Source organism: Camelus dromedarius, chromosome 4 (genome assembly GCF_036321535.1).
Source record: "Camelus dromedarius isolate mCamDro1 chromosome 4, mCamDro1.pat, whole genome shotgun sequence".
Taxonomy (NCBI): domain Eukaryota; kingdom Metazoa; phylum Chordata; class Mammalia; order Artiodactyla; family Camelidae; genus Camelus; species Camelus dromedarius.
In genome coordinates, this window is record NC_087439.1 from 75,214,577 (window position 1) to 75,227,554 (window position 12,978).

Here is a 12,978-nt window from a genome sequence, read left to right on the forward strand (position 1 = left end):
TGTGTCCTATTGTTACCCTGCTGAATTCATTTATTAGTTCTAATAGTTTTTTGGTGGATACCTAATCATATTTATTAAAAAGAACAAAATTAAGTAGGTATATAGTTATTACAACTCTAAAGAAAAACCTGAGACAAAATACTGGGGTTTTTTTCTTTTCTGTTTTTTCATTGTGGTCGTTTTAAGATATATTCTGCTGCCCTCTGCTGGTTGTGATCAGATTGCTTCCAAAATTGTCTTGATAAACCATTTTTCCAGTTAATTCAAGATTCATTAGTGTCATGTCTTTTATAGTTGGTATGCCTGTGTTTATCTAATAATTGTCATACATAAATACGTTTCATTATATGCAACTGAATGTTTCCAACATACATGCCAAATAATGATTATTTCAGCCTTTGATAAGGTCTAGAAATACATTAATTCCATCATATAAACTTCTTACTACTTAATGAAGAAAAATATTGTTCCAAAATACATAAATATATTCTTATAAGTCAGAAATTCCTGCTATTGCAAAATAGATGAATTTGATAGTTTACAGTTAGTTTTGTCAAGAAGTTCAATTTTCACTCAATTTTACTCTTTGGATGGATGAGAAAAATGTAAAATCCCTTATGATAAAAAGCACTGTAAATACAGACTTTGTAAGACAAGACTGTTTCCATATCCCAGCACATATCTTATGGAAACAATGTTACTTGATTTTGTTTATGATAAATTTTGTTTAGTGGAACCGATGCTCACATCTGCTCTTTTGTGAGCCTTTGTATACATTTGCTGTAGAGGCAGAGATGATATTTTCCAAGTGTGAGTTCAGAATACCTATTCTTGATGGATTTCTGAAATAGGAAAGAAAGATTTTATTTAGAACTAATGTACTTACCTGTGTTATTGAAAAAAACAGATTTAGAGTAAATCAAGTCTGGGCCAGGTAATCCTGGACATATGATCACCATAACACTAAAAAAAAAAAAGAGAGAGAATTGATTATTATTTGCATTGATTCCAATTAATTGGTTGATAATTTGGTTGGTTGATAAGAACTGAGTGTTCACGTATAATTTTCTTATTCTGCTGCCAAATGGCAATAATGTTCCCCTTGGCTCTTTTCAATATTTTTCACTCCTAACACCTCAAACACTTAACCAAAGCACATTAAGCTCTAATGAGTGTTACTTTAGCAAAATTCCACAAAGAAATTCGGTTGGTCATTCTGTTGACCCATCACTCCACCATGGAGTGTTTATTGCTTTACCAGGAAGACAAGAAACAACCAAGATGATTGGGAAAGTAGGTTTCAGGATAGAGAAGGGGTAACCAAAATGGATGTTTAAAATCGTATCAAAGGAAAAGAAAACCTTGCACCTTTTAGGGATCATTTAGAGGGGCTCTGTCTACTGTTAACAGTTGCCAACTCACCTTCCTGCTCACGAGTCCGCATGCAGCATCTTCCCGGGTGAGATCGTTCTGTGCCTTATCATGAGACTGCTGTGAAATAGGTCCATTTGCTCTTTCCTAATCTACTTTTGTTTCATGTAGAAGATCAGATCCCTTTACTGCGTCATTTTCTCTAAGACCGAAACAAAACAAAACAAAAGTCAAACACAGAAAAGGATCCCTTTCCGGTTAGACCCACTGAGCCCCAGAGGGAAAGTACAGATGCCTCTTTTCTCTTAACCCACAGCTTTGTCCATAAACTAAACTCTTCCAACCTAATTCTACCTGTGTAGTGTTTCTCAACTCTCTGGACTTCTCTCATTCTTAGCTCTGCTAGTTCTGACTGTCTGTTTCTGTATTTTCAATGCTGCTCTGTCCTCTGTTTCCCAAGCTCTACTTTCTGCCTCCAGTCAACCCCTTCCTCTTACCTCCCCCTCAAATTTTCCTTCTCCGTCCTTTCGAGTGATGAGACTGTGCTCATCTCTGTATCCTCGGGGTTTAGCACAGGGTTTAGCATATAATTAGTGAGAGGTTGTGAGACCCTTCTTCCCTTAATAAAAAGTGGGATGCTCGCCCAGAAGCTTCAAAGAATGAAGTAGAAAACAGTTTTACTACTATCATTCATGTGTTAGAACAATTAGGGTAGTATAATCCCTTATATAGTCTTGTACTTACTTCCACATTGTATTTTTACAGTGATTTTTAACTTCTTCAAAGCACTTTTACATCCTTTATTCCACTGGAGTTGAACTCCACTTGCCTGTGAAGAAAGCAGGGCAGTTACTACTGTCCCATCTTACAGTTGAGCACATTGAGGCAGATATTAAATGACTTTCTCTGTCTCTGTCTGTGACAGAGCTGTGACTAGAATCCTCACCACGGTTCTGTATAAATTGGAGTATAAATATCTTTTCTGAACAAGATTGCTCAGAAAAGATGTTTATACTTCCGTTCGTATATATACACATATGTGTACATACGTATATAATATATATTCAAAACAGTACTATATATATTGAATAAACATATAAAATACATATTCAAAAATAGAATAGATGTGTATATAAGCACATACATGTATCAATATGTTACACATACATATATGAATTAAATATACATAAATAAATACGTATGTAATTTCTTTATTAAAAAATGTAGCAGTCTGGAGGGATGTTCCTGTTTGCCTTAAGTGTTTTACATAGACCCAAACAGTCATGTGCGTATCATTCAGACTTGAAAAAGCTATGGTTCTGAAGGTTTTTTTCTAGCTACTAATGGGAGAAACCGTCCTTACACTTAATTTACTTTGGTTGATGCTTTTTGCAAAGATCAGTTGAACTTGGCACTGTAGTAGACATCTCACTGATTGAAGAGAAGGAAGATGAAAGGATGTAATTAATTTTAAGACCAGTCTTCAGACTGTGTGCTTAAAGGACCATCCAGCCCCTCCGGGATTACTTTAGGCCTGAGGCTGGGATGGGTTCCTTCACCTTATTACCGCTCCTTTGTGCCCTAGTGAAGTTCTGTTTCTTTTCGTTGGCAGGGTGAGGAACATTTCTGGTGCTCTAGATAAAGAATGAGGATGTGGCCTATTTACTTATTTTAATGGAGTTGGGGAGGGAAAAGGGAGGGTGACAAGAGAGACACCTATTGAGAACAACAGTTACTGAAATGATTTATCTGACAGAATTATCTCACAATAACTTGTCCTCAAAGAGACTCATTAGGAAGTATGACCTGCAGGCTTGTTACCATCACCCTCCCACAAGCTAGTGTGGGCTCAGGCCTCTGTGCTGGCAATGGCTTCTGTGAAAATCTATCGGCAACATGGGACCAAGTGTAGAACACAGACATCTTGCTGATGGGACATAAAACCCCGGGGCGGGGGCAGCCACAGGCTCAGCTCTGCGTTCACTAACGTTTGTCTCTGGCCACCTGCGACTTCTTTATGAGTCCCCCTCTCTCTGTCATGTAGCACCAATGCTCTCTGCCGTCTACTGCCCGGAGCCCCCACGCCAGCTGCCTGCTCGGGCAGTGCTCTGGGCTCTGGACCCCACACGTCCTCACAGCCGTCAGACCTCCTCTCGTTCAGACTGGCAGGTTGAAAGGCCACCTTGAGAGATTTTTCTACTCAGGGTTACTGAGGAGCTAGCACACCAGTATTTGAGGATAGTTCATTGTGGCTGGCTTTCCTTCCTTCCTTCTTTTCATTTTGATAGAAGAAAAATGTTTTAAAATGCAAAGCAAAAAGTATAAATGATAGCAAGTCAATCAGAATCACTCTAGAAAAGTTACTTTATGTAGTTTATTATATGTTAATAATGGCAGCTGACAAATTTCAGTGGCTTAAGTGAACAAAGGCTTGTTGCTCATTCAAAGTTGGGCTGTCGGGGCTCTCTAATCCCTGTGGTCCCAGGACCCCAGACCGGGGAGCAACCACCGTTTCAAAAATTGCCAGTGGCTGTGCTTACTGTGCAAAGGGAAGAAAGCTCTAGAGGGACCCAGACTGGCAATAAATGCTTTGACCTGGACGTGACACATCCTGAGGGACTTTGGAAAGACAAGCAGTGTTGACTGTCTGCATCCTGATTCACCTCTCCTCCCCAGTAACCAACACAGCCCTGGGCACAGCACAGACAGTCAATGTTTATTAAAGTGAAATGATTTCCAGGGATTCTGATTTATTTTGGGTTTGCCTTGGTCTCTCTTAGATGGAAATAAATAAGAGAACTTGTGAAGTAAGGCCTGAAGGCTTCCAGACTCAGTCTGGTGTCCCTGGGATACTGAAGTTCAGAGGAATGCAAAGCCCTGGGAATCTACCTGAGAAGAATAGAATTCCAGGCTAGATCATTCATGGCCAGTCAGCTTCATGAACATCACATTCTTTCTGATGATTCAAGGAAATGGCTCTATACAGTTACTCCTTTTCTGCTGCTTGGCACACGGTGTTGTGCAATGAATATTTGCTGTCTGACTGATACGTGGATGGCCCGTGGCTTATGGTCTTTTTTGGATTGTTCTTTAATTATCATAGAGATGGATGCCATAGAATTTTACGAAGCAATCATTTTTTTGTGTGCTGATGTAATGGAGTTTCATCAAATGTGCACTTCAGTCACATACATACACACACAGGGAACACAGAGGGAAAAAGAAAAAAGAGACCAAAGTATACAGTCCAGGGGGTTCTGCCTGCCATTCCAGCCACTGAGATTGTGCCTCCAAGAAAGAGCGGGATGAAACCCTCCAATCTACTGTGATCTCAGTGAATATGACTCTCAGTGAGAGCAGCTCAGCCCATCACATGTCCTTCTAATATTCAAATACAGGACCAAGCATTTTCATGTACAGCTTGGCTCCTCAGTGTATGCCAGCTGCTTCACTGGCGCTCACCCAGAGAGCCAACGGTCTGTTCCGATGCTGGAGGAAACACTGGGGCTTGCCATGAGGTGGTGTATGTGTCTCCGGCATGGTGTGATTGTGACTGTGTGGTTTTTGCCTAAAACCAACCTGAGGACCTAATATGCCCTGTAGAATGAGACTCCACCGCATTCTTGTTCCTTAGGAAACTAGAATCATCAGGGAAGACTCCCTTACTTTCTGCAGTCTTTCTGTTTTAGTTTGATCAAAACTGTCTTGCTCTGTCTGCCGTTCCCACGTGTGAATCTAAAGTGACGTCGAAGCCTAGGTACCAGCCTTAGACTAAATATGCTCCTAGTAGTCTCTGTGTTGCTTTTGCGTGTCACCAGCAGGTTAACGTTGGTTCTCCATCCTTCCCTCCAGAGTGCCTACCGCATGTTTACAAACAACACGTGTTTGAAGCACATGATCACCAAAGTCCGGCGGGACACGCACCACTTTGAACGCTACCAGCATAACCGGGACCTTGTGGGATTCCTCAACATGTTTGCAAACAAACAGCTGGAGCTGCCGAGGGGCTGGGAAATGAAACACGACCACCAGGGCAAGGTAACTGGAGGAAGTGGCCGCGGGGAAGCTGCCACGTGGCTGTGGGCTGCCTGTGGCTTTGGGACTTGGCTCTGCCCTTCAAGGGAGCGTGGAAAGCCCGTTGCGAGCTGAAACATTCCCTCTCCTGGTTCAAGTGAAACGTGGGCAAGCAGGTTATTTGTTATGGTAAATGGTTGCTATCCTATTGTGAAGTAGTGAATGCAGGGGACAGGTGTGGGCACTTTTGGACAAAACATTCACTTTGCCTGGCTGTCTGTCCAGCTGTCACCTCTCACCATTTTCTGCTGATTAGAGGAGAGGTTTCTAAGGCAACGACACTCCCTTCTCCTGGCTACGCAGCCTGTGGGGTGGGCAGTGGATGCAAGTCGTGGCCTTGTTTGGAGAAGGCGTCCAGGACATTGCTAAGTAACGGCGAGGGTGTGTCTGTAACACTGTTAGGGTTGGGTCCTCCGTCCTGGCGGTTCAGAACCCTGATTTTGTTAGCACGTTAACCAAGATTCACAGGTTGATTAATTTATGATGAGAAATACATAAGTCTGTCGCACAGGCTGGAGTCAACATACCTGTACTTCTGTCTTAGATAGATGAACCAGAAACCTGGGGGTCATCAGGGGGTTGTAATATGAGTGAGAAATCAGAATGAGAAAGTCAGTCATTTTTATAAGGTCTCCCTCAGCTAAGATTTTATCTATTTAACTTTTGTTTAGCAGCTACTGTGAGCCGTGAGCTCCTTACAACAACTGCATAAGGCAGTGCTATTATTATTGCCATTTTGTATATAAAGCGACCCAGGTCCAGAGCGGTTCAGGGACTTGCCCAGGGTCACAGAGATGGGCAGTGACTGGGCTGGGCTCTAACCCAGGCCGTCTGGTTCAAGGGTCCATGCTTGTAACCCCAAAGCTGTGCTCTCCAAGTACTGAGTAACCAACCTCAGTTTCCCTGGCTGTTAAAAGGCTTGAAATACGTGACTTGCAGGCTGGGGAGGATTAAGATGACAAGATATTTGAAATAACTATGCCTGACTTATTCGTTCAATAAATATTTCTTGAGACCCTGTGCAAAACAGATAAGCCGGCTACTTCACAGAACTGCCATTCTGATGGAGGGGGACGGACAGTGGATAAGTAAATATGCAGCATGCCAAGAGCTGATTAAAGCTGTGGTTTTAAGGAAGGCAGGAGACGGATCTACAGAAAGGCAGCGGCAGGGGTCATTTTACACAGGTGTCTGGGGAAGGCCTCGCAGATACGGCTCCACAGCAGGCAGGCCAGAACGAGCGGGAAGTCGGCCACTTCAGGGAAGAGCATTCAGGGTGAATGGAATGTGGAAAGGACTCAGTAAATGCCATTCTCTCCCAAAGTACCCCCTAGCAGTAATACCACAATAGCATCCTATTCATTCTGAACTCAGCTTCCAGCAATCTTCCCTGAGAACTTATAAGCAAACAGATATTACAGAGTGCATTATGTATTTTAATGCATGGCAGGAGCCCTCAGACTCTCATTGAAACTACTGACTTGATTTCTGTAAATATTTTAAATAACCCTCTAGTTCCCAGCCCAGAGAAGATTGGAAGTGGCAGGCATGAAGTTTAGAACAGATGAAAGAGAAGGGACTTGTGATGAGGCCCCCGGACCACGGTGGTAAAGTGACGTTGTATCAGAGGCAGGTGGGCCCGGCCGGGAAGCCTGTCCAGGATGCTAGGAAGCTGGGAGGAGGGACACCTGGCTCTTCCTGTGCTCTCTCCTTCCAGAGGGGGGTGTCACTTTGTAGGTGCCAAGTGTGGTTTAACAGCCGGAGAGCCCAGTGTTTGTAAATATTCTACTGAATGCAAGGGCATAGATGGTCCAAGAAAGGACTTGGGGAAATCCTGGTAGTATTATACCTGGGTATAAAAAAGCAGTAGCAGATCAAGAATTCAACTATTTTCTCAGCTCTGACACATTTTACCTGATGTCACGAGGAGCTGTACTGATTAGAGAACCAGGGATCCATGGAAAATCCAAGTTGAGATAATGCCACATGTATTTCTGCTCTGTGTAGAGACTTAACTTGCTAAGTCATTTTGCATCCTTAGCTAAAGGAAATCGGAAACTTACCATGCAGACGTGGAAGGGGCGGTCCCTTTCTGCCAGTCGTAACTTGCCAGACATGCTTCAGGAGAGAACTGCCTTGAGAAAAGTTAAACTTAGGATACTGTTTAAGATGAGTTACGATGTATTCTTAAGAACAAGTTCTGTCTCATAGCTTTCATAAAAGTTTCGATGGTTAAACAGAGGTAAACATTATCTAGGCTGTGTGGGTAACACAACCATCCATCTTATACCCTGAGGGTTTGGACTCATTTGGGGTTTCAGCCTAAAGTTGTAGGCATTGTAAAGAGCTCTGAATGTGGGCTGGTGGATCGCTGACCTCACACTCTGCTGGTGGCTTTGCATTTGACTGCTGTTTGGCGTGGAAGACATGGAAGGACCCCAGCCTTGTGGACGCAATGGATTATCAGACAGGCCTGAGAGCTTATCACTTTAGCCAGAGTTCTCTGCTTGGTGCATTTGGACTTTATAAGATTTTTAGCTAAGCTGGGCACCTTAACTAAAGCAGGTATACCTCCCTGTGCTTCTCCCCTGTCCTTCCTTTACAGGTGACTGTCTTCCAGGGAACCAGGATAATGTATAAGAACATCCAGGAGATGCTCTTACCATGTCTGTGTTTGGCTTCACTGCTTTTGACTGTACTTTTAAAGTCATGGCTCCCATCCAGCAGGAAGTTAATAGGTTTTCTTCCAGCTTGAAACTTTAGCTCCCCTTTTTAATGAATTGCTTTACCTCCAGAACATTTAAAGTGAGTAAACTCTTTTCCCGTTTAATATAACATCAAAAGCTATTAAATACTGTGAGGTCTTTCCCCCGCCCACAGGGATGACCGAGTTCTAGACTTGACATGGCATGATGACCAAATCCTCATCTACATGAAAGGAAATGGTTCTTAAGAGGGATGTTATCAGACTTAGCTCCTCAGGCTTATGAAATTTGGCTCCATCTTTCCTTTTCAAATGCAGCATCTTCCTTTTGTGTTTTTTGTTTATTTTGTCCTTCAGCACACTTCTGAATATCTGCTGTGTGCATGCCACCGTGGTAACAGTGCTACAAGCTAGCACTTAATGGAGCAGTATGTAGTGTGTGGTGATGACTGTGTGCTGGACACTGCTGTAAGCACTCAGAGTAGCTTCTTCCATATTCACAGCAGCCATGTACACAACTGCTGCTTTAACCACATTTGCTAGAAGAGGAAACTGAGGCACAGCATGGTGAAGTGAACTGACTCAGGTCCTACCATCAGTACATGATAGAATTGGATTTGACTCCAGCCATTCAGCTCCATAGTCTGTGCTCTCACCTTGCCCCTCACCAGTGAGGAGGGTGAACGAAGACCTTCTAGCAGTTAGTGTGGAGGTAGGAAGCGGTGCTCTGGGAGCCTGCGGCTGGGTATCCTACCATAGCTGAGGGGGTGGGGCTTTCAGAAGCACCATCAGAGGGCAGCATATTGGGTGACTTGGCCTTAGCTCCCCAGGCCTGCGTGGGTCCCCACATGATCTCCTTGTGCTGCTTCATGACAGCTGTCTCCATCTGCCTCACGGCACCATGGTTAACCTGCTCTCTCTTTCCAAGCAGACGACCCCCTTCCTGAGATCTCTCCTGCGTACTTTTTAATTACGCCCTCTTCAACTCCAGTGACTTTCATATATAAGATTCTCAAAACAAGTTAGAAGACTGAATGGAACTCGTCACCTGTAGATTCTTGGTTGTTCGGTAATCTCTGCTTTGGACAAAGAAGCTTTCCAGCTCTCTCCCCACTGCCACTCCCTTTCCTGTGCTCTTCCCAGAAGTGGCTCCTAGATTTGCCCAATTTGGCCTCACTTAGTGCGTATGTTGTCTTGGTTTTTTTTTTTTTTTTTTGGCATTAGATGTTTGAACAATGTAGTGATTATGGTCGTACCGCACTTTTGCTGTCTTTGATTTTGGAATAGACTTTTTTTTTTCCTAATTACTTAAGGCCAAGGGTTTGCGTTGGGTGAGATTTCAGACATTCTAGTTCTGGTATGCTTTTGGGGGGAGTTCTAGGGTGAAAATGTCTTTGACTTACATAAAAAAAGAAAAGTAAAATATCCTTTTAAAATTGACTACTAATTTAAGAGTAAGGCTAGAATATCATGCCTGCTTGGTAAGATGATGATGATGATAATGACAGGGACAATGGTGATAATGCTGATGCCTGAGTTCATTAAGCACATTCCATGTGCCAGCCACCGTACCAGGTGCTTTTCCATCAATTATCTTATTTAGACCTCATGGCAGTTTATGAACTGGGTAGTATTATTATCCACAGGTTGCTGAAATTTGGAGATGTTAAATAATGTGTGTCTCAGCAAGCAGGTGAGGAGCTCAGGATTCAAGTTCTAGGAGTGTGACTCTTAACCACTACACTCTACTGGGAGGGATTGTCTGTGGAAATGAGAGATACTTTGTCATTCCAGGGAAGAAGAGTTCCAGTCCAGACGCTGGACTTCCTGGTCTCCTTCAAGGCTGAGTCTTATATAGAGGTTTTGATTAGATCATAGGTATTTTAACAGAGGAGACATCACCAGAAACACATAGATGACTTCATGCTTAAATATCATAGAGTCCTTATGCTAAGGACACATGGAATAATGGAAAGGAATGGAATTCACATATATTGACGGCTTATTAGATGCCAGGTTCTATGCTAGGGATGTTATATTAGCCCATTTAACTTTCACAGTAATTCTATGGAATAGGTTTTGCTGTAGATGAAGAAATCAAGTCTCGAAGAGGTTAAGTATACAAGTAAACTCTTGTATACAAATCCATGTCTTTCTGTATCCAAATCCTGTGCTAATTTTCCTGTATAAGCTTAGTCTAGACCTCACTGATCACTAACCATCCGACTAACTTGGGATACGTTATTTAAATTTCCTGGGTCAGATTTTCCTATCTCTGCAAAGGTTGATCATCTTTTCATGTGCTTATTGGTCACTTGTATATCTTCTCTGGAAAAAATGTGCATACAAAGAATTTCCACTTGATCCAGCAATTCCACAGTTAAGTATAAACCAAGGAGAAATAAAAATATGCTTCCACAGAAAAACTTGTACACAGATGTTCACAGTAGCATTATTCTTAACATCCACATGGTGGAAACAACCCAAATGTCCATCCACTGATAAATGCATGGATAAATCTGGTAGATCCATACAACTGAATATTATTTGACAGTACAAAGAAATAAAGTACTGATGTAAATGGTAAACCTTGAAAATATTTGCTAAGTGAAAGAAACTAGTCATAAAATACTGCATATTGTACGATTCCATTCACATGAAATGTCCAGAATACACAAATCTATAGAAATAGAAAGATTGGTTGGAGATGGGATGGGGAGTGAATGCTAATAGTTATGGGGTCTCTTTTTAGGGGGAGAATATTCTAAAGTTATATTATGGTAGTAGTTGCAAAATCCTGTGTACGTACTAAAAAATAGTGAATCATACGCTTTAATAGGTGAATTGTATAGTATCTGAATTATATCTCAATAAATCTGTTTAAAAATTAGTAGGTTGAAATAGAGGAAGACTAGGTTTCCCTTTTAAGCTCCTAGATTATATAGATCTCTGATTCTTCCATCTTAAAGATTAGGTGATATGGTTCCACAGTTTGACAGCAAATATGTAATACTTTTCCTTTGACTTTTAATTACATTTGGAAGGATATCTTGTCCAGAATTCCACACTGCATTTTAATCATTATTGCATTCCTTTACTTGATTTCCTTAATTATTTTGATTCTAGCAATTAAGCCAAATTTCATTTTATGCAGCATAGTCCTCATGAGACTGTGATCAATGTCTCTGTATATGTATTTGTTGGACCTAAGGTCTAGAATTTTCACCTAACATACAGGACACATTTTGACTTACCTTATTTTAAAACAAAACATATAAGCAAAGAAAGTAGTCCAGTATAAAAGAAATTTTCTGCTTGCTTCTTATTGTAATAATTCTTAAACTTTTGTACAGTCTCAGAAGTGTGAAAATCAAGGGTAATTTGGGATCTGGGTTACAGTGTTGATATAAATGTTTTATATTTATGCAAGAAATATGCATCAATTAATACTATAGTATTAAAATTGACTTGCTTAAAATGCCTCTGATTCTTGGCTGGGTTTGATCATTAGTAGGTGCTCATGGGGATAATATATCTGGTAGATGAATATAAACTTTAATAAGGAAAACCAAATGTTATTTAACCTAGGATTGTTCTCTGTTTCTTCCTTTCTTTTATTCTTTCCTCCTCCCTCCCTTCCTTTCTACCTCCCTTCCCATTGGTAATTTGAAGTATTTGAGGAAATTATGCTGCAGTGAGTCAGGATTCCTGGATCCATTGCTATCTGATCTAACTTCTACAAACTTCAGTTTTTCTCTAAAGTGAAGGTTAGAGTAACCTGTCCTGTCCAGCCCTTGGGACTGTGGTTGGCATCCACTTAGATACTCATGGGATTGCAAATGGAAGAAAATTATTAAAATTATAATTAACCCAATTTATTCAGTAATTAACTTACTATCATTTGACTTCTACTCTAGAAGATAAAAGTAGTACAATGACAAACTTCTAGAGGTTTATGACTTAATTTGGGGAAAGCAAAAGTATGGATGATGCAAACACCTACAACATAAAACAGACTGTACAGCACACACTTCGCCGGGAAGGATGCTCACCTGGTTATTCCCACTCAGCTCACCAAGATCCTGATTTGAATGGTTAGGTAGAAGCAAGAATCTATCTGGAACAATAACTAAAGAGTTTCATCAGTTTTGAATTTTATGGAGGTGATAAAGACTTGTTATTAATAGCTGAATCCTTACGTTAATGGGAAATATACAGTGGCTTATAGAGGATATACTGTAGAAGTACTGTCCGTGTCCCGTTCCTCCATTTAACACACTGCAGCTTTCCCGAAGCAAAGTGGCCCAACAGAATGGTTTTGTCACAATAGGGTTCCTTTTGTTGTTCTTGTTCTTCTGGTCCATGTTATCGTTGACCACCACAGGGTAGTCTGCCCTCGGGTGTTTGCTTCTGCCTGAAACCTGTATAACAACCCAGAGCATTCTGTTTCTCTACCATGAGTGCTTTGTTGTGGTAGTCTTTCTGATAGATCTGTTCTCTTGCCGGATCAGTGGTCTTCTGCTCTGGTGGTTACATTCGCCGTAAGCTGTGGTCATGAAGATAGGATTTTAAAAACATCCTTAGCCAGATGAGTAACTTTCTCCTTAGAACTGGAACTGGAATCAGATCCACACATTTGCACAGAATCATCTATTTCCCGTGTAAAGCCACTGAGCACCGGTCTTCTAGACTGTTTTACTCCTAATGCCTCTCATTTGGATTATGAAAGAAGAGAACGCATGCCGTGCACTAGTACAGATACAGAAATGACTTGTTTCTGGCTTAAGATACCTGGAAAGTTTTCATAGTAAAGACTGGATTTGAACTGA

General features: G+C 41.4%; 1 protein-coding gene across 5 annotated transcripts in view; it reads left to right on the forward strand.

Annotated features, from left to right (window-relative positions):
* HECW2 (HECT, C2 and WW domain containing E3 ubiquitin protein ligase 2) overlaps positions 1-12,978 on the forward strand; it is a 333,893-nt gene that overhangs the window by 240,351 nt on the left and 80,564 nt on the right. For all 5 annotated transcript variants that reach the window (XM_031452092.2, XM_064485134.1, XM_064485135.1 and 2 more), the window contains one exon: positions 5,224-5,409. In XM_031452092.2, the coding sequence (XP_031307952.1) occupies positions 5,224-5,409 (186 nt within the window). The remainder of the gene's footprint in view (positions 1-5,223; positions 5,410-12,978) is intronic.